The sequence below is a fragment of the Pelodiscus sinensis genome, chromosome 8 (genome assembly GCF_052426305.1).
Source record: "Pelodiscus sinensis isolate ZL-2025 chromosome 8, ASM5242630v1, whole genome shotgun sequence".
NCBI classification, from domain to species: domain Eukaryota; kingdom Metazoa; phylum Chordata; order Testudines; family Trionychidae; genus Pelodiscus; species Pelodiscus sinensis.
This window is the reverse complement of record NC_143059.1, coordinates 32,604,613-32,627,879: the sequence shown is the minus strand read 5'-3', so window position 1 is coordinate 32,627,879 and position 23,267 is coordinate 32,604,613. Positions and strand designations below refer to the sequence as shown.

The window sequence follows — 23,267 nt, the reverse complement described above, 5'->3', positions numbered from 1 at the left end:
GCGGGCGGATGACGAGGTGTGATCGGAGACGGCGGCGGGACGGGATTAGAGCCCCGCGCGACCGGCCTCCCCTCGGTCTGCGGCCTCGTGTGGCGCGCGCCGTGGCCTAGGCCGCCCGCTCTGGCGCGCGCGTGGGGGCCCCGCTAGGCGCTCTGCTCCCCGGGCCGGGCGCGGTGGCCGCGGAGGTGTCGAAGCGGCCGAGCAGTTTGCGGAGAAAAGGCCGCGAGGTATTAGCCCTGCGCTCTGGGGGGGCAGCGGGCCCCGCTCCCCCCGGCACAAACTGTCCGTCGTGTCCGGCACGCGTCGCCCCCTCCCGTGTGCCGCTGTGATGGCAGCGTGGGGGTGGAGATGGGCGACAGGCCCGTGTCTCTGCGGGGTGGCCCTGAGGGGTGCGAGTCGCACCCGTTACCGCGGCTCTGATGGCCTGAAATTGGTCTACGCTCTCTTGTTTATACGGCTGTGGGGATAACTTACGAGGCTGCTGTCTACGCTAGAACAGGTTTGCTCCCGTTCCGTAATGTAAATAAAACCTTTTCTTGTCAGTTGTGAGTGGGTCTTTGAGGCATGTTGAGGAAGTTTTTCTTCACCAACACACAATTGACCTGTGGGACTCCTTGCCAGAGGAGGTTGTGAAAACCAGGACTTTAATGGGGATTAAAAAAAACCTAGATGAATTCATGGAGGATAGGTCCGACAGTGGCTGTTAGTCTGGATGGGTGGGAATGGTGCCTTTAGACCCGTGGTCACCAACCAGTCGATCATGATCGACTGGTCGAGCGCGAGGCGTTCCGGGCCCCGCATTTCTCTCCACCCCCAAGAAGCCCCACTACCTACCTCGAGTGACAGTGGAGGTAGTGGCAGCTTCCCGCAGGGTGGACGGAAGTCCTGCTGCTGCGTGTCACTTCCGGAGGTTCCGGAAAGGCGCTGGCTGCTTCCTTGCCCCAAGTCTGTGGCATGCTGGGAACTTGCCGGGTGAGTCTCTAGAGGCGTGTGCTGGGACTTCTCTTTTCTATGGGATGGGGGAGCCAGGCCCGGAGGGGGCGCATGATGGGGGCTTCCCTGCTCCACGGGAGGCTCATGCCAGCCCTGGCGGAGTGTGCAGTGGGGCTTCCTTGCTCCGCAGGAGGAGGGGTTGGCCCTGAGGAGGCACATGCGCTGGCTTCCCTGCTCCGCGGGAGGGGGGAGTTAGGCTTGAAGGAGACGTGTGACAGGGCTTCCCTCCTCAGGGAGGGGAAGGGGAAGCCTGGGAGAAGGCAGGTGCAGGGGACTCTCTTCCCCCACTGGCACCCTGTCCCCACCGTGTTCCCTTTCCCCTGCTCCCACTGGCACCCTGTCCCCTGCTGCAGATCCCTGTCCCCACTGGCACCCTGTCCCCTACTGCAGAAACCTGTCTCCTGACCTCCTGGCACCCTGTTCCCTCCCCCCAGCTGCAGAACCCTGTCCCCACTGGCACCCTGTACCTTGCCCCAGCACCCACTAGCACCCTTCCTCAGTACCATGTTCCCTGCTCCCACCAGCACAGTTGGGGCCTCATTAGTGAGGCTTGGGCCGGGGGGGGGGGGGGAGTTGGAGGAGGGGTTTTTTTGCATTTCACTTGTGTGGCCCCAACTGACTTTTCTGTGGGTCAGTGACCCCTGATTCAAAACAGGTTCCCTGCCCTTCTCATAAATAAAGACAATGCAAAAACTTTTTGTATTTTACATAGTATTTTTTTTTTAAATGAAGCCTCGTCAGCAAACCCTCAATTGGGGCCAAGCCCCCATCTGGCCACAGCATCATAACGCTCCTGCATTCCCCCTTCCCTCATACCCTAGATCTGAGCCTGACATACACTGGAACCCTTTGCCCTGAGCCCCTCACAGAACTCAACCCAAATTCCTGAACCCTCACATTCACAAGCTTGTGACTTGCTTAGTACCCCAACCCTCCATCCGACCCCAAAACTGCCTGGCCTGGAGCCCCCTCCCCGGGCCAGCGTCCCTTTATCCACCTCCTCCTGTATCCAGATTTCCTCCCAGAGTTTGCACCTCTCACCCCTTCCCACCCAAATCCCTCATTCCCACCCCAGAGCCTACACATCCTGTCTCAATCCACCGAGGGTATGGCTAGACTGCAGTAGTTTTTCAGGATTCCAGAGATGTCCCAGAAAAACTCTTTTGCATCCAGGGATGCATTTGTTCTGCTTTTTTTTTAGTGGAAGAGCAAACATGCTTTTTCAGTCACCCCATATTCCTCCTTCCATGAGGAATAAGGGGGCTTCCAAAAGAATGGTTTTTTCTGACATTTGGTCCAGTCTAGACAGGCCAAATGTTGGAAAAACCTCTTCCTACGTAAGAATTGAGGGGAAAAAAAGCAGCAGTATAAGGGTTGGGGATAGCAAGTGATGGAGAGGAGGAGAATAGAGAGGGCGGGGCTTCAAAGAATGGGCGTGGCGGTAGATCTTGGCATGTTCTGTCATATAAAAAGTGATCTTGGGTGTAAAAAAGGTTGGAGACCACTGCTTTAGACTGTTTTTGTCAGAAGCTGGGAATGGGCAACGGCGATGGATCATTTGATGATTCCGTGTTCATTCCCTCTAGGGCATGGGTTCCCAAACTGGCCCATGTCAGTTCCTTTATTTATTTATTTATTTATTTATTTTCCTCAAGTTTTGCTGCTGGGTGTGTGAGTGAGGGTTTCTTAAAAATAAAATAGGGGGAGTGATGCTGAAAAGGTTGGGAACCACTGCTCTAGGGCATTTGGCAATAGCCACTACAGAGGACAGGATATTGGACTAAATGGACCTTTGGTCTGACTCAGTATTAAGGATGTTAAATACCAATTAATTGAATAGTTGAGAAACCTCATAAAATTTTGTTGATTAGTCGACTATTTTCTAGTCCCTGGGGGCAGGGCCAGCAGCCACTGTATCAGAGGCAGCAGCGCTGGGTTCCAGATGGGAGCTGGTCCATAAGGGGAGTCAGTTTAAAAACCAGCTCCCCTTGCAGACTGGCTTCCTTTCACTCTGTTGCTGCTTCTGAGAAAGAGGCAGGAGTGCAGGGTGGCTGCAGACCCTATCTGAGCAGGTCTGTGCTCCCAGACCTGGCACAAGCAGAACTGAGCTGGGCTTCCTGCCCACCCAGCTCTTAATACACTTGAAATGCAGAGCTGAAATGGAGGTAGGTCCTGGACCCAGTGAGAGCCAGGTCTGAGCCAGGGTCCTAATGCACTTTTAAGTGCAGAGCCGCAGCAGGGGTAGGTTCCAGACCTGTCAGAAGCTAGGACTGAGTCAGGATGCTGGCCAGCCTGCTATATAATTGACTGGCAGACAGAGGGGGAAAGGAAATGTGTGTAGTCTATAGCATTAACCTATAAGCTTTTGCTTATCAGTTAATCAGTGACACATCCCTACTCATTATGGCTGTTCTAAAGTTTTTAATTGATAACATGACTGAATATGTCATTTTGGAGGATAAGTTACTCAATATTTACTGTTGCTGAATTATTGAACCTGTTTTGTTTTTTTCAAGGATACTTGATATTCAGAATGGAAGGGGAGCTGAGACTGGTGACTGTAGAAGATGCAGTGCAGTACCAGCTTTTTCTGATGTCTTGTGAACCATGTGACCCAGACCAATACAGAGAACTTCTTCAGCAGTACATTGAGAAGATACTGGTCCAGTTTGCAGCTATATTAGTTTCGTATATCTGGCAAAATCAACCTTTTAATCTTAAATACAAACCTACTAAAGGTAAAACAACTGCTTTAATTTCCTACAGAATTGGATTTTTCACCTGCTTAGTGACTAGCTACTACTAAGAAAATAAAATAAGATGATGGTATTACAGACCAATGGGTCTCAGAGAAGGAGAAACTGAAAGAGTTATCAATTCTCTGCAAATGTCATTGTTTATAGTATTGTTGATTTAACCCCTTTCCTCAAGTGAACTGTTGCCAATCTTTCTCTGTGATTCTCGCTAAGATTGCCTACTGTTTATCCTGTTTTCTTTCTGTTTGATATTGCTGTTAACAGAACTGCTGGCACAAAACATTCAGTATTTCAACTGCTGAGTCATGTTCTGTCCTATTTCTCTCCACCCCAGGTTAGATTACATGGTGAATAGATTGGCTGTGTTTTACAGACCATTAAGAGAGAGAATACTGATTAACTTCTGTCTTGTATATTTTTTAATTCCCTCTTCTTCCCAGGAGATATCCCTGCACATATTGGTGGTGTGACAAAATTTGGGGATAATATTGAAGATGAATGGTTTATTGTGTACCTCATACAACAGATCACAAAGAAGTTTCCAGAATTAGCAGCAAGGTACCTCTGCTATGTTTTAGACCTTTTGTGAAATGAAATTAAAATCCTTCATTGACAGCTATTGCTGTACTCCAAATCTCACCAGGATAATATTAGATTGCTTTTTCAAAAACACACTTCTGTTGTCAAGATGAGAAAAACAAAAGACACAGAAGAAAAAATTATTTAACAGCCTGAAAGGGTTAACTGGAATCTTAATGATTATTTCAGTGAATGATGCCCAGCTGCAGTGCCTAAGTGAAGATTCTCCCATGCTGATGGGATAGCTTTTCCTGTTGGCATGCTTACTGGGGTAATTGTTCAACTGGTGCCCGTCCCAGCTAGAGTGCTCCCCCGCCTATGGTGTGATGCAGCAGGCATGTTAAACATATAGTTTAACAGGTTAACATTTTAAATTGGTTTTTACATCTCTAATCAGTAATGGGTATATCAATGGGAGCAACTCTTTCCTTGACATAGCACTGTCTACATGGGAGGGAGTTAGGACGATTTAACTATGACACTTGGTTGCGGATTTTTTTACTCCCCTGAATGAGTATGTTAGACCAATATAGGTTTTTAATGTAGACTTAGCCACAGTGTTTGCATCAGACATAGGGATGTTAGGAAGCGAGTAAATCTAATTTCTATCAACTATACAATTAGTCAGTAAGGGAGGAAACCTCCAGGAGCCTCCCTGCTCCGCAGCTCTGCAGTTTAGATGTAGTATTAGCTGGGCAGGCAGGCAGCCCGGCTCCTACTGTATTTAAACTGCAGAGCCACAGCGGAGGTACGTCCTGTATCTGGCACAAGCTGGGACTAAGCCGGGCTTGCTTAGCTCCAGCTCATGCCGGGTTCAGCAGCCACTGTCGGCGGGGGCCCCAGCGGGGAGCTGGGACTTACCACAGAAAGGGACTGCTGCCAGAGCAGCTCCTGTCCATGCAGGGAGGCGGGGGCCCAGCTCCTCACTGGTACTTTCCATGGACGGGAGATGTGAAGCAGCTTCTGTCCACAACGAGCTTGGGCCTGGTGCAGGCAGAGGCTGCTTTGTAGCAGCCTCCCTTGCCCCCACCACACTGCTGCCTCTCAGAGCAATAATATTCTCCCAGTCTTATAAATTTGTTAGTCTTTAAAGTGCCACCCGACTCCTTGCTGTTTTTGCTTAAACAGACTAACATGGCTACCTCTCTGAAATCACTTCTTAATTGTGTTTCTGGAGAAACTACTTGAGCATATAGCATATTTCTAATCTTTTTCCAATATATGGCTCAAAGACATAACTTCTGTTCATGTTCATAATATAGATGTGACTACAAAGTCAGCAGACCTCTTAGATTAGTGGAAGAAACATTAGGTGACTTCCATGTAGAAAAAAGGGGAAATAAATCCTGGAAGCCCTATTAAAGGTTACTACTAAATAAAAGGGAAACCTTTAACCTTGTCATAGTATTTTTCTGTCTTTTGTGTTAGAGGATTAAAAGGGGAAAAAATCTGTAACAAATGATTTTTTTTTAAGAGAAGAAGCCCCCTTTCCAAGCAATACCTGAGTTAAAATTATTTATCCTTATGCTATACAGGGCCATGTTTAATATGGCATTGATTTCTGTTTGGTTAGGGTTCATGACAATGATGGTGAATTCCTGCTGATAGAAGCAGCTGACTTCCTCCCGAAGTGGTTAAAACCTGAAAACAGTGCCAATCGGGTAAGTAAAATTGTCAGGCAAGCAGACAGATGACTCAGTGATGTTTTGAGTTTAGTGCAGTAGACTTTTACACTTGCAGACTTATTCCAGCTTAAGCTACAAATGAAATTAGTTGAGCTCTTTCTCAGACCTAATCTATTGTGGAAGAAAACAAGTCCTCACTCTGCATTTGGTAAGCAGCAAGTCAGAGGCAGTATACAGGCAGTCCCCGACTTACGCGGATCCGACTTATGTCGGATCCGCACTTACGAACGGGGCTTTCTCGCCCTGGAGCTCACAGGCAGCGATCTGCCACCTCGATCTCCGGGGCGAGAAAAGCTGCTCCCGGTGCCCCTGGTCTGCTGGAGACAGTCTCCAGCAGACCAGGGGCACCGTGAGCGAAGCTGCAGCAGCGGCAGGTTCCCGCGCTTCTGAGGCTTTGCCAGAGCAGACCGTCCCCAGCAGACCAGGGGCACCGGAGTGAAGCCGCAGCAGTGGCGGGTTCCCGCGCTTCTGAGGCTTTGCTCTGGCAAAGCCTCAGAAGCGCGGGAACCCGCCGCTGCTGCGGCTTCGCTCCCGGTGTCCCGGTCTGCTGGAGACGGTCTCCAGCAGACCAGGGGCACCGGGAGCGAAGCCCCAGCCGCGGCGCAGTCCCGCGCCTCTGAGGCTTTGCCAGAGCAAAGCCTCAGAGGCGCGGCACCCCGCTGCCACTGCGGCTTTGCTCCCCGTGTCCCTGGTCTGCTGGGGGGGCGCAGCTAGTGTGCCCCCCCCCCCCAGCAGACCAGGCTTTTGTTGCCGGACCCTGGGGCAGAGCAGCTGGGGCGCTGCCGGTTGGTCCTGCAGCGCCGCTCTGGGCACTACTGGAGCAACCCAGCAGCACTCCAGCTGCTCTGCCCCAGGCGTCCCCAAGTCAGCCGCTGCTGAAACTGACCAGCGCTGACTACAGGAAGCCCGAGGCAGAGTTGCTCTGCCCCAGGCTTCCTGGAATCAGCGCTGATCAGTTTCAGCAGCAGCTGACTTGGGGACGCTTGGGGTTCTTAAGTTGAATCTGTATGTAAGTCAGAACTGGCGGTCAGTTTCTGCAGCGGCTGAATCTGGACGCCAGTTCCGACTTGCATACAGATTCAACTTAAGAACAAACCTACAGTCCCTATCTTGTACGTAACCCGGGGACTGCCTGTATTTCGAGCAATTTCAAGGGAAGACTGCGGCCGGACGGATGGGTTGTCCGCCTTCCTTAGACAGATCTTCAAAGTACAAGCAGTAAAAGACAAGTGTATATATACTCTCCCGTTACATACGTCAATGACTAATAGTTACCTTCCTGCCCACACAATTCCCTTCAGATGCTACCTTATCTCAAAGTTCCTGCTGGAGTCAGCATTCCATTCTTCTCTTTTAAAGCGAAGCGAAGACTGCGTCTCTTACAATTCTCGCTCTCACATGTAGGCCTGAGGGTTAGCCTGTCTCTTGCTAACATCCTAAGATGGCTGCACACAAATCCCTGCACACACTAAGATGGCTGCACACAAATCCTGCGTCCACACTATGATTGCTACATTGTTTGTAAAGGCATCTCTAGACTGAACCAGAGTCTGGTGATCAGTTGCTTGATCTTGGACCATAATTAATGTTTGTTTTGTTTTGTTTTGTTTTTAAATAACTACCTTACTAGGGATGTTAAAATGCATTTAGTTATGTAATCATGTAATCTCTGAAAATGTCATCAGTTACAGGATTATACATGGGAAGCAGGCAGGAGTCGGTGTGTGCAAGGAACCCCATGTGTACTTGCTTCCACCAGTCCCTGTGCACCCGGGTTCCCACCTGCCCATCAGAGGCACGAGCGGTGGGGGGCGGAGCTGCATGTACCCTCGCACATTAACTGATGAGCCCAGGCTCATTGGTTAACTGTGTACACAGTTACACCTTCACATCCCCAGTGCATTTTTTGTGATTGTACTGCTTGGTACGCAGTACCGGCACCTCCAGTCAGAGCTTACCTGGAAAGAACGGAGTGTACTGGCACCTCTGTAATGAAAATGGTCAACAGTCGGCTGGGCTGCATTTCTTAAAAGGGCAATCCAGTGCATTTCTGAGAAGTACATCTTCTAACATTCAATTTATTTGAATAGTGTTCTCTAGAAAACTGCTGTAGGAAAGTTTATGAATTCTGATACTTATGAAGTAGTTGATCTACACTTGGTTTATTGAAGACTTGTATGGGGCACTCTCAAAATTTTGCCTACTAAACGTGTTTATATTTTAACAGGTGTTTTTCCACCAAGGAGAATTGTGCATCATCTCACCATCAAATACTCCTGGAGAAGAGCCTTGGCTACCTGCCAAGAATCCAACAATCCTGCAGTCCCTAATGCTATTGTCTGCATACCCAGAGGATTACCTGGCCACAAAATCTATCAGAACAGCAGTATATAAACGCATCAGTGGGTATGTGGATTATTTTTTTTCCTGATATTCTTTATCAGGATATTCTGATACTGAACTGTCTAGGAACTTTCCTGTTATCTAATTATCTTATCCATTTTCCTGTTAACTATAAATTGGTTAGTATTATTCAGACGACTCTGCTAATTTCTGCACCATTCTTATGGTGGGAACCCTAATAATGCTAGTCTGTACACTATATTCTGATCTCACCAATGACGGATCAGTAGTTCAGGGCTAAATTCCAAGCTTTTGCAAAAGAACATTATTATTTCTTATTTCATTACTTCAGGGAAGGCTAATAGAAGTTAGAGCCTTTCTACAAAAGTATGTGTCTGGATCGCTTCCTGGACTCTTAACTAAGACACAGAAGTAGTATGTCCTTACAGACAATCACCCTGCCTTCAGGGATGGCCCTGCTCATGTTTTCAACAGGGTTGTTTTTCTTTTTTGTTTGTTTTTTGTTTTTGTATTACTGCATATCACAGGTATCCTGAGAAGATCCAGGCCTCCCTTCACCAGGCTCACTGTTACCTTCCAGCAGGCATTGTGATAGTGTTGAAGCATCGCCCTGCACTAATAGCTGCAGCCGTCCAGGCCTTTTATCTGCGAGATCCCATTGACTTAAAAGCATGTCGCCCTTTCAAAACTTTCTTGCCTGACACCCGTGTAATGACTGCAGTAAGTGATATTATTGCCACTCTACTGACTGCTTGATTAATGGATTTGTTCCATAGTCATGTTAGGAAATGTATGACTTTCAATTTTAAAACAGCATGTTTGCTAATTCATTTTTCTTGAGGGCAGTTCTGAATTTATTTGCTTCAGGAATGTTGGGTCTTACCACTATCTAATCCAACAGGAAGGGGAACTAGATTATAAACTATTAGTTTTGTGCCACCCTTCCCCAGTGCAACCCTAAAATTACAATCAATCTAAATTCCCTAGATACTTTTTCTCTTTCTGCCCCCAATAAGTAGAGGAAACTACTTTTTCAAACATTATTTTACAAGGAGGATAGTATTCTGATACTTTTTTCTTCCTTCCATTGCTCCCACCACCTTCCTTCCCCAACAAAGTGAGGCCTCTCAGCAGCCACCTGCTAATTTTATTTGTCAGTAAGACCTCACTGAAGTTACCCAGCACCCAGAATGATGATATTGAAATTGGTAATCCCCACCCCCATTTTTTTAATGTCACAATCTGAAATAACATTGTGTTACTTTCAATGACCATAGGTATAAAATAAAATTCAAACAAAAATGGTTTTTTTAAAATGTTCTAGAAAATCATGCTACAACAGGTTTTATTTCTTTTAATTTTGATGTCCACAGGTCACATTCACTAAATGTTTATACGCACAATTAATGCAGCAGAAGTTTGTTCCAGACCGACACAGTGGATATACATTGCCTTCCCCTGTACACCATCAATACAAAGCACATGAGCTAGGCATGAAACTGGTAATGTCTTTTTACATGTCTCCTACATTTTGTGTTTCTTTTCCCCTCTAATTCATAGTTGGAGGGTGTGTGAATATTAGGAGTCCCTTTTTGTTTATCCCTCGCTTGCTAACATATAGAAGTTGGAGCCAAACAGCAGTTTATACCCCCCAAAAGGATCATAGAACACTAGAACTGGAAGAGACTTCAAGAGGTCATCAAATCCAGTCTCCTGCTCGGACCAAACACAGTCTAGATCAGGGGTCGGCAACATTTTCAAACCAAAGAGCCAAACTACATCAAAATTCAGAACAAGTGATCAACAAAGAGCTATATAAGAATGCCCATTTGCGTGACTGAAAATATATAACTTATTATGTCAATTATCAGTAATATTGATTAATAGTAACATAAATGAAACATTGTACTCACAAACTTTATTTAATGGGACTTCTGCTGCATCTTTTTGCACATTTCTTTGAAGTTTACATCATAACTGGTCAAATCCAGCTTCATGCACACATTCAAGCTGTCTTCTGTCAATCTTATGGCAGCGCCTGGGGATTTGGAGGTGCAGAAGGCTGGGTTGGGGTGTACGTGGGCCTCAGGGCAGGGGACTCAGGTGTATAATGGTGTGTGTGAGAGTACAGGAGTGTTATGAAGTCTGGGCCCTAATTGGGGACTTGTTGTCCAGGCTTCAGTTTTAAATTGAGTAAAATATTATGTCCAACACACAAGGTTTCAACATTGTCTTTATGGCAAAATTTATGGAACCTTCCAGGGTTAGTGGACTTTGTGGACCCTCTCTAGGCTCTGGGGTGGAGCCAAAAATGAGGGGTTAAGTGTCTGGGACAGGGCTGCCAATGAAGTGTATAGGGATGGGAGTGCAGGAGGTGGGAATAGGAGGGGGTCTGGGTGGGAAATAAGGTGCAGGAGCAGGCTGAGAGGAGGGGGCAGGAGTGGGCTGTCTGGCCAGGGGGCTAGGAGTAAGCTGTCTGGCTAGGGTGTTTTGCCAGGGAGCAGGAGTGGCCGGGTGCAGGGTGTCTGGCTGGGGTGTGTGTATGAAGGGGTGAGGATGTGGGTTCTGGGCATTTTGCATTTTTTGCAACAATGTCACATTGTTGACTCATGTTTAACTTGTGGCCTGCTATGATCTCTATATCTCTTTCTACAGTACTCCTTCCTAGACAATCACTTCCCATTCTGTATCTGTGAAACTGATTGTTCCTTCGTAAGTGGAGTACTTTGCATTCGTCCTTGTTACGCTTTATCCTCAGATCATTTTTCTAGTTTGTCTAGATCATTTTGAATTATAGCCCTCTCCTCCAAAGCACTTGTGACCCCTCCCAACCAGGTATCATCTGCAAACTTAATAATATTCTCTATGCCATCATCTAAATCGTTGATAAAGATATTGAACAGACCCATTCCCAAAACAGACCCCTGCAGAGTCTCATTTGTCATGCCCTTCCAGCATGATTGCGAACCGTTAACCATTCTCAGAGAGTAGTTATTTTCCAGCCTGTTATGCACCCACCTTATAGTAGCCCCATGTAGGCTGTATTTCCCTCGTTTATTGATGAGTAGGTCATGCGAGATCATGTCAAATACCTTACTAACGTCTAAGTATACCATGTCCACTGCTTCTCCCTTATCCACAAGGCTTCATATCCTATCAAGGATAGCTATCAGATTGGTTTTACATGATTTGTTCTTTACAAATCCATGCTGGCTGTTACCTATCACCTTATCTTCCAGATTTTTGCAGATGAATTCTGTAATTATTTGCTCCACTCATTATCTTCTCTGGTGCAGAAGTTAAGCTGTCTGATCTGTAGTTTCGTGGGTTGTTCTTATGTCCCTTTTTATAGATGGGCACTAGATTTGCCCTTTTCCAGTCTTCTGGAATCTCTCCTGACTTCCATAATTTTTCAAAGATGATAGCTAAAGGCTCAGATACCTATCGGCTCCTTGAGTATTCTAGAATGCATTTCATCAGACTCCAATGATTTGGAGGCAGATTACTTCTCTAAGTAACTTGTAACTTGTTCTCTTTTTTTATTTTCACTTCTAAACCTACCCCATTTCCACTAGCATTCACTATGTTAGGCATCCCGTCCCCATCAAACGCCTTAGTGAAAACCAAAACAAAGAAGCCATTTAGCACCTCTGCCATTTCCAAGTTTCCTGTTATTGTTTCTCCATCTTCACTGAGCAGTAGGCCTGCCCTGTACTTGGGCTTCCTCTTGCTTCTAATATATTTGTAGAACACTGTCCTGTTACCCTTTATGGCTCTAGCTCGATTGAGCTTGTTTTATGCTTTTTTCCTTCTAATCTTGCCTCTGCATACCTGTGTTTTTTGCTTATATTCATCCTTAGTAATGTGACCTAGTTTTTACTTTTTATAAGACTCTGTTTTGATTTTTAGATTATGAAAAATCTCCTGGTTGATCCAAGGTGGGTCTCCTTCCATACTTTCTATTTTTCCTACACAGTGGAATAGTTTGTTTTTGGGCCCTTAATAATGTCCCTTTAAAAAACTGCTAACTCTCTCTTCAGTTGTTTTTCCTCTTAGTCTTGCTTCCCATGGGCTCTTACCTATTAAGTCTCTGAGAGTATGTATACACAGCAGGGCTAAAGCTGAAATAAGATATGCAACTTGAGCTACGTCAGAGGCTTAGCTGAAATCGAAATAGCTTATTTCAGCTTTTGGCACTGTCTACACAGTAGGAAGTTTGAGTGCTCTTTCTCGGACTTCTCTTACTCATAAAATGAGGGTTACGGGAGTCAGAGTAAGAAGTCCTCCAGTTTGATATTATATCAAAATAATTGCTTATAGCAGTGTTCTGAAATAACAAAGTCTGTGTCTGTCATATGTTCCAAAATAATGTTGCTGTGTAGACATATCCTCTGCTTACTAAATCTGCCTTCCTGAAATCTATTGTCTCTATTTTGCAGTTCTATTTTTGTTGTTCTCCCTTCTACCATTCCTTAGAATCATGAACTCTATGATTTCATGATCAATTTGACCCGAGCTGCCTTCCACTTTCAATTTTTCAACCAATTCGTCCCTATTTGTTAAAATCAAATCAAGAACAGTGCCCTCCCCTCCCCATTTCAGTCCAAGAACTTATTGGATAATCTGTCCCTTGCTGTGTTAGTTTCCCAACATATATCTAGATAGTTGAAATCCTCCATCACCACCAAATCCTGCGCTTTGGTTGATTTTGTTAGTTGTTGAAAAAAAGCCTCCACTTCTTCCGCCTCGGTAGGTGCTCTGTAGTAGACCCCTAGCATGACATCAACTTTTTACCTCTTTTTAACCAGAGATTCTCAACAAGTCTGTCTCCTATGTCTATCTCAGTCCAAGTGTATACATTTTTAATATACAAAGCCGCACCTTGTCCATTTTTTCCCCTGCCTATACTTCCTGACCAAGCTGTACCGTTCTATACCAATACTCCAGTTGTGTGTATTATCCTACCAGATTTGTGATGCCAACTATGTCATAGTTGCGTGTGTTTATTAGCACTTCAAATTCTTCCTGCTTATTCCCCATACTTTTTGCATTTGTACATAGGCATCTAAGATACTGATTTGATTTTGCCCCCCTCTTCCCCTCCAGTTCTGCCTTCTCCCTCCTTTTTCTCTGCTATTATAGCCCATGCTCCTTCCCATTTTTTATTCATTTCCCAGGTCTCCATGTTTTTCACTTATCTTTGGTCACCTGCCCCTGTTGAACCTCGTTTAAATCCCTCCTCAGTAGGTTGGCCAGTTTGTGTCCAAACACACTCTTCCCCTTCCTCAAAAGGCGAAACCCATTCTTTCTTAGCAGTCTTCCTTGGAACTGCATACCATGGTCAAGGAAGCCAAAGCCCTCCTCGCTAGACCATCATCTGTATGTATCAGCTGAAGAGGGTTGTTTTTTTTTTACTGATTGAGCACAGGTACTTTCCTTTCCCCAGTACGTTCCCTTTTTCTCAAACATTACTCTCTTCCTCACTCCACCTCAATCTAATTCCCAGCCATGCTTCTCTCAAGTCATTAAAGCAAAAATCTTGTCTGTCCTAAAAAAATAGGAACCCATAAATAATTACTAGTGCATTTCTTTCACTCCAAGTTGTACCATAAGGATCCAGATATTCTTTCTTCCATGCTGTCTTTCTTGGTAAAACTAAACTTTATTCTAGAAAATTGGAAATAAAACCTTTGTTATTGCAACCCAGGAGAAATAGATGGGCCTCCTTTTGGCGCCTGTCCACCTCTCTTAGTTGTTAGGATTGCTGCTATTGTGAGCAGGGATCATACTTATCCAGGATAAAACCCTCAATATTTTCTGATTAATAAACCTCCCCTAAGATCCATCTTTTTCTGCTATTCAGTTGAAATGCTGAACTTTAGTTTCCCTTACCATGATATAGATATCAACTGAACATGTTTTATTGATAAGTATATAATATTTATGCTGACAGCCAAAGCCATATTCATTCTCCTGATTACCTGAATTTTTGATTATCCAGTTTGGCTGGATAATTGGGGATCCATTGTGTATATTTCCCTCCTCCTCCCCCCCCAAACATAAAAAACTAAAGGTTCTCTTTAAAAAAATCCACTTTTTTTTCTTTGCAGCAGCAAAATGGATTTTTAGGATCCCTAGTCATGGGATCAGCCTCTTGCTGGAAGTTGAGAACTTTGCCTCTTCAATACTCCCAAACTGCCATGTCTGAGGGAGCAGGCAAAATAATTTCTCTCCTGGCAGAGTGAGGAGCTTACTACTTTTGAGTTCTTTGTGCAGTCATTTAAAGCAAACTTCAACAAATGTGTCATATTTAAGAACTTGTGTTTCCTGTATCTCTCATACAGGCTCATGGCTTTGAAATATTATGCTCCAAGTGCAATACAATTTCTCCTGATTCTAAGGGGAAAGTGTTAAACAACCCATTTTGGGCTGATTTCCTCAACAACCTGAAGAAAAATAATTATTTTAAGGTAGGAACTGTTTCTGTCTTTCTTTGTGTAACTCGGGAAAAACAAAATGATCTTTCAAATGTGTCAGGGTTAATAGCAGATTTTAGGCACTGATTGAGGGACATAATTCCTTTCATCATGAAAGATAAGCTAATTTACCTTTGTATACAGTACATTTTCTTTTCTTTCCCCACCTCCACTAAAGTTTAGAATAATTTTTTTCAAATGAAAAGACGTTGTAGGATTTGGGAATGAGCTCCTACCTACCATAAATGAGAGGATACAATTGAGAAAGGAAGGAAAGAAGTTAAAATGACATGTGCTGCTTCATGCAAGTGCTTTTTTTGCATATATTGAAAACAGTAATATAAAATTGTGTTGAGAATATAGTTTTGTAATGATTTTCTTTCACAAATCATATACAAGTTGGATGTCCTTGACTGGTCCTGGATGAGGGATTTTGCCAGACCAGGGGAGGTTATTTTTGGACTTCTGCCACCGGCCCCCCCTGGTGCAGCTGATGACCTTCTGCTGGTTCTCCACCTCCTGCTGGGCCCACTAAGTAGCCATCACTGCCGTCACTCCGGGACCTGGTGGGCAGCTGCATGCCGCCACACTGAGGTTCCAGGACCATGCTGCAGTTCCCCACCCCGCCAAGCTACCGCAGCTCCCAGTCCAGCCAGGTAGCAATGCACTGGGTCTCCCAACCCCACTGGGCAGCCCTGCTGCCATGTGCTGGGTGACCCTGCTGTTAGCTCACTGCAGACAGCCCACTGCCCTACCCGCCCCACAGGGATCTTTGCCATTCGTCCTCCACGAGGAATCTGTGTCCTGCAACATCTGTGTCGGACCATGGATGTTGCCAAACCAGAGAATCCCGGTTAAGAGAGTTTCAATCTATATGCTTAAATTCCGTATTTGGAATTTAACATTGCACATTGATCCGTCTGCTCTCATGCAGCTGATAATTTTAAAACCCCAAAGTCTCTTAATTTCTTGGCTTATACTTTATGTTGACAACTCTAATCTTTTCAGTATATTTGCAAAAAATTATGAAATGCAACACCACTCTTATGAATGTAAATGTGCAAAAATCAGAAAATGTGTAGTTCTCACAGCAGCTGTAATTCTGCCTTTTTGTGTTGTCACTCTATATTAGAAATATGTATCTGTGTCTGTCTGTCTGTGAGTCTGTTTAGTTTAAGAACTCCTAAATAATAAGAGCTAGGACAGCCACATGGGTATGCAGCTTCCTCTTAGCATAACTTAAAGCAAGGTAAAGGTTTGGTTGTGCCAGGATAATGGAATGTTCCTTAACACAAAAAGGGAGGGGTCTGATAGGAGGGATAGTTATGCTCCACAGTGACCACAGGGGGCAGCTGCACCACTAAGAGAGTTGCCAACTGTGGCCAGGTCTGTGCATGTTGCAGGTCACCAGTCTGGGTAAGTGGTCCCTCCTGGCACATAACTTCATGCCAAACCCCCCCTCTCCCTTGGCCCCAGCGCTGGGGTGGGTAGTCTGCTGCCCCCCCCCCAGGGAGCAGGAGTCAGGGCAGGGGATGGGAGGTTCAGGAGTAAGGGGAGGAGGAAGGGAGGTTTACCAGGGCTGCCCATGGAGGTGAAGGTGGCGCTGCTCTGGTAAACCTCCTGTGCCCTGAGTCTTGTGCCCTCATCCCCTGCCCTGACTCCTGCACGCCCACCCGATTCCTCCCACACCTCTCAACCCCCTGCTGTGAGCCCCTTCTCACCCCCCAAACCCTCACTGCTGCAATCCCTTGTTCTGAGCCTCCCCACGCCCACCAGTCCCCTGCTCTGAGCCCATACTCACCCCAAATCCTCACTCCAGCCCTCCAAAACACCAGCCCCCTATTCTGAGACCCTCCTACATTCCCCAGTCCCCTGCCCAGATTTTAGCACCATCCATAACACTCTGCGACTCCTGCATCTCACCCCACCCCCCAAAAAATATTTGAGGACCCAAGCAAAGCCGAGTATATCTGCTAATATATTAATATATTCAGTGTGATTGTTGCTGTGGGAGCCATAACTTTGCATTTCCTAGTTTCTTTGTGTATAAAATTAACTATATTGTTGCATAACGCTTTTTTGGCATGTTTTCTTTTTAATTAATGACCTATTGTGTTAGCAAATCATATGCCTATTTTCTACCCTCTACGTTATGGCTAGGTGGGGAAAGTAATTCTTAGTAGAGAGACTAGGTGCATGAGGTAATATCTGTGTAATCTCAAAAGCTTGTCTCTTTCACCAAGGGTACATCTACACTGCACTGCTATTTTGGGGTACACAAGCCACCTTTTATTTCAAAATATTTTTTGAAATAACGGGTGCTCTATTATGCCATTCTGGTGAGCCTTGTTGCGTGAGGGCTAAGGAAGGGATGGCTCGAAATAGTGTGTTCTTTCAAAATTGGCACTGTGTAGACATGTCAAATTTCAAAATAAGCTATTTCGAAATTCAGTTGAAATAAGATACATAATTGTGTGTCTTATTTCGAGTTCAGGGTGCTGTGTAGACACACCCTAATAGAAGTTGGTCCAATAATAGAATTACCTTACCTGCCTTGTCTCTGTTGTATTCTAGGACCAGCACTGCTGCAATAACACTAAAAACAATCGTTACCAGTGCTTTTTTTGTTTTTTAAAAAAGGGGAAAAAGTGCCGGTACTAAGGTTTCAAAAAATTTGTTGGTTCCTCCCTCCCCCTTCTCCTCCCTCCTCCAAATAAAATGCTGGGGAAAATTTGTCAAGCAAAAAAAAAGCAAAGGGGGAGTAACCACCTGGGAGGTCAGAGCTGAAATGCGTTCATGACCCCTTTAACTGCTACATGTCTTCTGTCTGGCGCGGCGCAAGTGTTCCCAGGGCCGGCTGGGGCTTTGCCAAGGGAAAGCGGCGAGTGCTCCCAAAAAAAGGTGATGGTACCATCACAAAGAAAGCACTGGTTGTTACTGTCATTGCTTAATTGCTCCTTGTTAGTGCAGGCTGTAGTTAGTTGGATTTGTTCCTAAAGAGCCAGTGTGTGCAAACCAAATTAACCAAGAAAACTGCTTTCTAATAGTCATCCCCATTTCACTGCTAGCGATGGTAGTTCTGGATACTGCTATGAAAATGAAGTTGAGGGAGAATTTGATACATTAGTGTTGGTGACCTGTTTTCAATAGGGAGAACTGGAAGGATCTGCTAAGTACCTGGAACAGCTGCATATGGCAGAGAATTATTTCCAGCAGTCTGTTATCAAACCTGAAAGGTAAGAGTTACTGTAAACTGATATTGTTAATGTCTGTATGTTAAATTAGATTTCATGGGATTTTACAGATGAGGGGGATTTTTTTTCTTTTAGTTCTGTTGCTGTGAGTCCAGGTGAAGAAATCTTGACCTTGCTACAGACATTGTCCTTTAATTTGGATGAACTTGAAAAAGAAGCTGCTAGTCTTCCTCCAGAAGACGGTGAGTGAAAGTGATGTCGGGGGAAATTGGGAACATCTTGTTATATCAATCTCCATGTATATTCAGTTTCAGCCTCTGTGTGGAGACTGTCCCAACTTTTGTGGTGGTGCTCATAAAGAGCTCTCTACAAGTTCTTTTTTGTGTAAGCCACGAAATTAGACCTGGGCTGTTGGCCCAGTGTAATAAAATAGTGTCTGAAGCATTTCTGAAGAGACCTCCTCCACCAATCTCTTTATAGCTTTTCTCATCATCACACATTTCAGTATTTCCATATAAAGTACTCATTATTTACAATTAGTACATGTTGTTTTAACATTGATCTTGCTGATTAATATATCCATTATAAAGTGGCAGTATTCAAAATTTGGTCTTGTAGGTTGACACACATGTTCCCTTTATGTTCTTTCAGATGACAGCTGGTTGGACATCTCTCCAGATGTTCTGGATCAGATCCTGAATGAGGCATCAGGTAGGAATGTATCCATTCCTCCCTCAAATGAGGAAGATCAGAAGTATGACTTGGCAGCAGTCACTGAAAGCATGAAGGCTTTTATATCCAAAGTCTCAACACATGAAGGAGCAGAAACTCCATGGTATTTATTTAAATATCTGATATAGTGTCTGTGGTGCATTGCTCTTTTATATTGCAACCCTTTTAGTAATTCTGGTAAGAAGTCTGCTTTTCAAGTAGTATAGCTAAACTTGAGTGATTGGTTAACGTCACTAGAATCCTGAAACAGAGTGACATTCTTAGTATATATACACTTTTATAACATGTTGAGCTGACACCAGTAAAAATAGCTGACAGCTTTGTCTTATTTTCCAAAACTCTCACTTGAGTTTTATATTTGAATCTATTGCTCTTAGTTTAGGTTTCTCATGCCCAAGAACACTGGGGCTGTTTGGATTGTATACATCTGAGGACGGTTGTACTACTGTATATTGTGAACTTTTCTGACATCAGAGGATTACTAAAAATGTCTCTAAATCTGCACGTAGCCATAAGTTACAATTTTGTCTATGCAGGGAGCACCAGACAGAGCTGTACCATTCTTAGGGTGGTTTGGGGGCAGCCTCCCAGGTCCTGCATTTTGAGATGTCCCGCTGAATCTATCCCAACTGTCCTATGGACAGGATGGTTCCCCATATTGACATTAGTCAGTGGGGCCCAGGACGATCTGAGGCCTGGTGTAGAGTGGCAGCAAAGGTCAGGTACCCCACACTCATCGTGATAGCAGGAGTGGCAGTGGCCAAGCAGCCTGCTCTGCTCTGCCACCATCTCTCAGCAGAGTTGCTTCCCTGAACCCACATCACTTGTGGGAGCAGGCCAGGGCACTCCACTTCCTGCAGCCATGGTGAAGTGGAGCGACCCAGTTAGGAGATAGTCGTGCTTCCACTGCCACAGTGAGTGTGGTGAAGCCTGACCCCTGTTTCTGCTGGGCCCCACAGTAAGTTCCTGGGTTGCATCTCTCAGGGAAGGGGTGCAGTGGAGATTGGAGGGGGTAGAGCAGATGCAGGAAGAGACAGGATGGGGTCTGGGCAGAGTGTGGGGTTGTCCTAAGCCGTGCACCCCTCTAGACATGCTTTTGGCGCCAGACCGCTTAAGATGAAGACAGTGCATTAGCATAATATCTTAGAATTCATAATGGCAAACATTCCAAGTAAGCATTGCAGAACAGTGATATGGTATCAGCGTGTAACACCTACTTTCCTATATTTAGCAAAAAATAAAGAACTGATGCATGTTACAAAACGCAGCCTAAGACTGAAAAATATCCTCACTGTAGGTGTTTCAGTATTTTCTCACTCGCTTATTTGACAGTTACACAGCTGCTAAATTTCTTGTTACACTGTGGAAGATGTTCTACATAAACAGCCACCTCTTTCTTACTTAAGGCACACACTGGTTCTGTTTCAGCAGTCCTTATAATTTTGTCTATGTAGTGAGCACCAGACCGAGCTGTCCTGCCCATAGGAAGGTTCGGGGCAGCCTCCCCAGGCCCTGTGCTTTAAGGTGCCCCACTGCATCTACCCCAACCATCCTATGGACAGGACTGTCCCTCATATTAATATTAGTCTGTTGAGCCCAGGATAGCCTGTGGTATTACATAAGTGGCCTTGCGTGGGGTGGCAGCAAAGGTCAGGCACTCTGCAGTTACTGTGGTGGCAGGTGTTACAGCAACCAAGAGGCCTGCTCTTCTCTGCCACCATCTCCCAAAAGGGTCACTCCCCCAAACCCGCATTGCTTAGGCTCTTATTTTTAAGGCATTGAAAATAGCCCTCATTTTTAAGAATTTGGGAGTTGACTATTTGGAGTGGACTGCTAATGTAAAAACAATGAACCGTCCTGTGGCATCTCAGAGACCAACAAATTTGTTAGGTCATGAGCTTTTGTGGGTAAAACCCACTTCATCAGATGAATTTCCATTCCAACTCATCTGATGAGGTGGCTTTTACCCACAAAAACTCATGGCCTAATAAATTTGTTAGTCTCTAAGATGCCATGGGACATCTTGGTTTTTAGAGTCACAGACTAACATGGCTATCCCTCTGAGATGTTAACGTACCTATTTAAAAATTCATATTGAGACAAGAAACTTAATACATATATTAAACGTAGAGCCTTCTCAGTTCCAATTCCCCTTTAATTTTACCTACTTTAAACTTTAAGAACTTGATTTTGAACATATATTTAGATGTTTGAGACATGCAGAAAAGCTGATTAGTTTTTTGGATTCTCTCTCAAACAATGTACCCATGCGTGTTTTCTCTAGGCAAGTCTTCCATTTTCCAACAGTCTCTTGAAGGCTCTGCATAATGTAGCGCACATCTCCCCTTCTCCCCAAAATAATCCTGATCAGTCTTTTGTGTGTTGATGGGCACCCAGTTCAGACAGCAGGGAGTAATGTGAGACTCTGACTATCCTCGCCACTCCAAATAGGCTTCCCATGTGCATCATTTTCCACGTCACTCTCAGCACCTGCTAAGCCCTTGAGCATGGCAGGGTATTGTACTGCCACTAGATCATCAGGCTACAACCCCAAACTTTTCACTCTTAATTCTGCCGTGGTTGATGCCAAACATTATTCCCTAAGGATACCACTCCCGATGTACAAGCAAATGCATTTATGGAGTAATTTTTCTTAAATTTCAGGTCACCTGCTGAGACCTGTGTCACCTTTGATGTTGACTCTTTTACACACGCTTTAGACAGAATTTTAGGTGAGATCTAGTTTGTTTGTTTTTTTATTTCTTAGTCTGTTTCCTTGACATCCCAGTACATTGCATTGACTTGAATTGTTTGTAGGGGCAGACTCAGAAGAGCTGGACTCAGATGACTTGGATGAGGAGGAGCAGTTTGAGTTCTTGGACAGTGATGAAGACTTGGATTCTGAAGCCCATGGCCAAGAGGAAGAGGCATTGCCAAACCAAATGGTGGGAAGTCTCAGGTCATACATGGATGAGATGGACTGCGAACTGACACATACAAATGTTGGTAAAAGCTTCGTCACCAAAAGGAAAGAGGTATGTATGTGTTGGAGTTTTGTAACTTACCTCCTTTCGTGAAAGAGGAGATAGGGAGTAGAAGAATAATCTAAGCAGAGGTGACTAATATTCCTGTTCTCTGAGTATGTTGTCTTTCCAAAGAGAGATCTCATGTGCTGTAGTATACCATCAGAGTGATTCCATAAATAAAAATGCTAAACTTTTGGCTTCCACAATAGCTTCAAATTCTGGTTTTGTTTCTATTTTGCTAGTACTACAGGCAGCTGCCTCATGATCTCTTGCAGCTGTTGAAGTCCTATATGACTCAAGTGAAACCCAGGCAGGGCCAGTAATTCTCAATATCCTCCTTTTGGGACTTCTTCTGTGTGACAATTCTGGTAGTGTGATAGTTCATGAACCAAACAATCATCCAGAATTGGATGGGACGTATTGGACTACTTTATCTTGGCGTTTAAGCTATCTGCTTAACTCATTTTTGGTGGTGTGTTTTTATTTATTTATTTACTTATTTACTTATTTGTCTGTTTTACTTTAATCTGCCTTGATTATGAAGAGCAGTCCTGTGGCACCTTAGAGACTAACACATATTATATCATGAGCCTTCATGGGTAAAACCCACTTCCATCAGATGAATTGGCGTGGAAATTATAGACTCCAGAGCAAAAGCAGTTACCTGTCAATTGTAGGGGCCAGTGTTAATGATGCTAATTGAGTCAGGCTGAATGTGTCCCATTCATAGCTTTAGATGTGTAAATGCAAATATCAAAGGCAGGGGAAATTGCTTTTGTAGTTTTATGGATCAATCTGTGCCATCCCTGCTGTTTTAGGAGCTGTTTCTGCTATGGTTGCCTTTCACCATGTGTTATCAGTGAGTGCCATAAAGAACATATATGTAATAAATATGTCTTTATTTTATTCTGTGCTATAGGTTAGCTCTGCTAAAGAACCTCTGTCTCAAGATGCTGACTATACCTTAGAAGATGATTCTAAAGCAGGAGGTGCTGATTTGACACCTGTGGATATAGAGCTGAACCTAGTGACTAACCTGCTAGAATCCTATAGTGCTCAAGCTGGACTTGCAGGACCTGCCTCTAACATACTGCAGAGTATGGGAGTGCATTTACCTGAAAATACAGACCATAGTTGCTTTAATAGCAGAGCAGTAGATTAATCTGTTACCCTGGTTTAGGGGACAGTTGGTACTTCCACTCCCACCTTACAGAGTAATAGTGTCTGCCACACCACTATGAATGGTTTCAATACTAAACACTTAGATACATTTTGCATAGCTTTAGAAGTATGTGCAAAATAATTATCTGATAACATTTATCTGATCTGTTGAATGCCAAAAGTTGCCTTGGGCATAAAGCACAATTTTCTTTTGTGCTAGTGTATTTTAGAAAAATTGTGAAGATTGTTCAGATTTGAATGAAAATCTACGTTTATTATAAGAATTCCGTATCCATGTAAA

General features: G+C 44.6%; 1 protein-coding gene across 2 annotated transcripts; it reads left to right on the top strand.

The window, feature by feature from the left end:
* ECD (ecdysoneless cell cycle regulator) lies at positions 1-22,967 on the top strand. Of its 2 annotated transcripts, none has more exons than XM_075935016.2 (14): positions 1-227; positions 3,510-3,731; positions 4,190-4,307; positions 5,902-5,989; positions 8,241-8,419; positions 8,905-9,097; positions 9,751-9,879; positions 14,722-14,847; positions 18,004-18,089; positions 18,183-18,289; positions 18,699-18,882; positions 21,444-21,511; positions 21,603-21,814; positions 22,725-22,967. In XM_075935016.2, exons 2-14 carry the CDS (start codon positions 3,527-3,529, stop codon positions 22,965-22,967), a joined length of 1,938 nt encoding a protein of 645 aa, XP_075791131.2. In that variant the 5' UTR covers positions 1-227; positions 3,510-3,526. The 2 variants fall into 2 exon arrangements, with proteins under 2 accessions (XP_075791131.2, XP_075791130.2); XM_075935015.2 differs by having other exon boundaries at positions 21,597-21,814.
* The last annotated feature ends 300 nt before the right edge of the window (positions 22,968-23,267 follow it).

Bases quoted from the DNA above. Each gene is read 5' to 3' on its own strand.
- ECD (XM_075935015.2), top strand. From the start codon at position 3,527: ATGGAAGGGGAGCTGAGACTGGTGACTGTAGAAGATGCAGTGCAGTAC. The intron at 3,732-4,189 runs GTAAAACAACTG...TCTTCTTCCCAG, and splicing joins TAAATACAAACCTACTAAAG to GAGATATCCCTGCACATATT. The intron at 8,420-8,904 runs GTATGTGGATTA...TGCATATCACAG, and splicing joins GTATATAAACGCATCAGTGG to GTATCCTGAGAAGATCCAGG.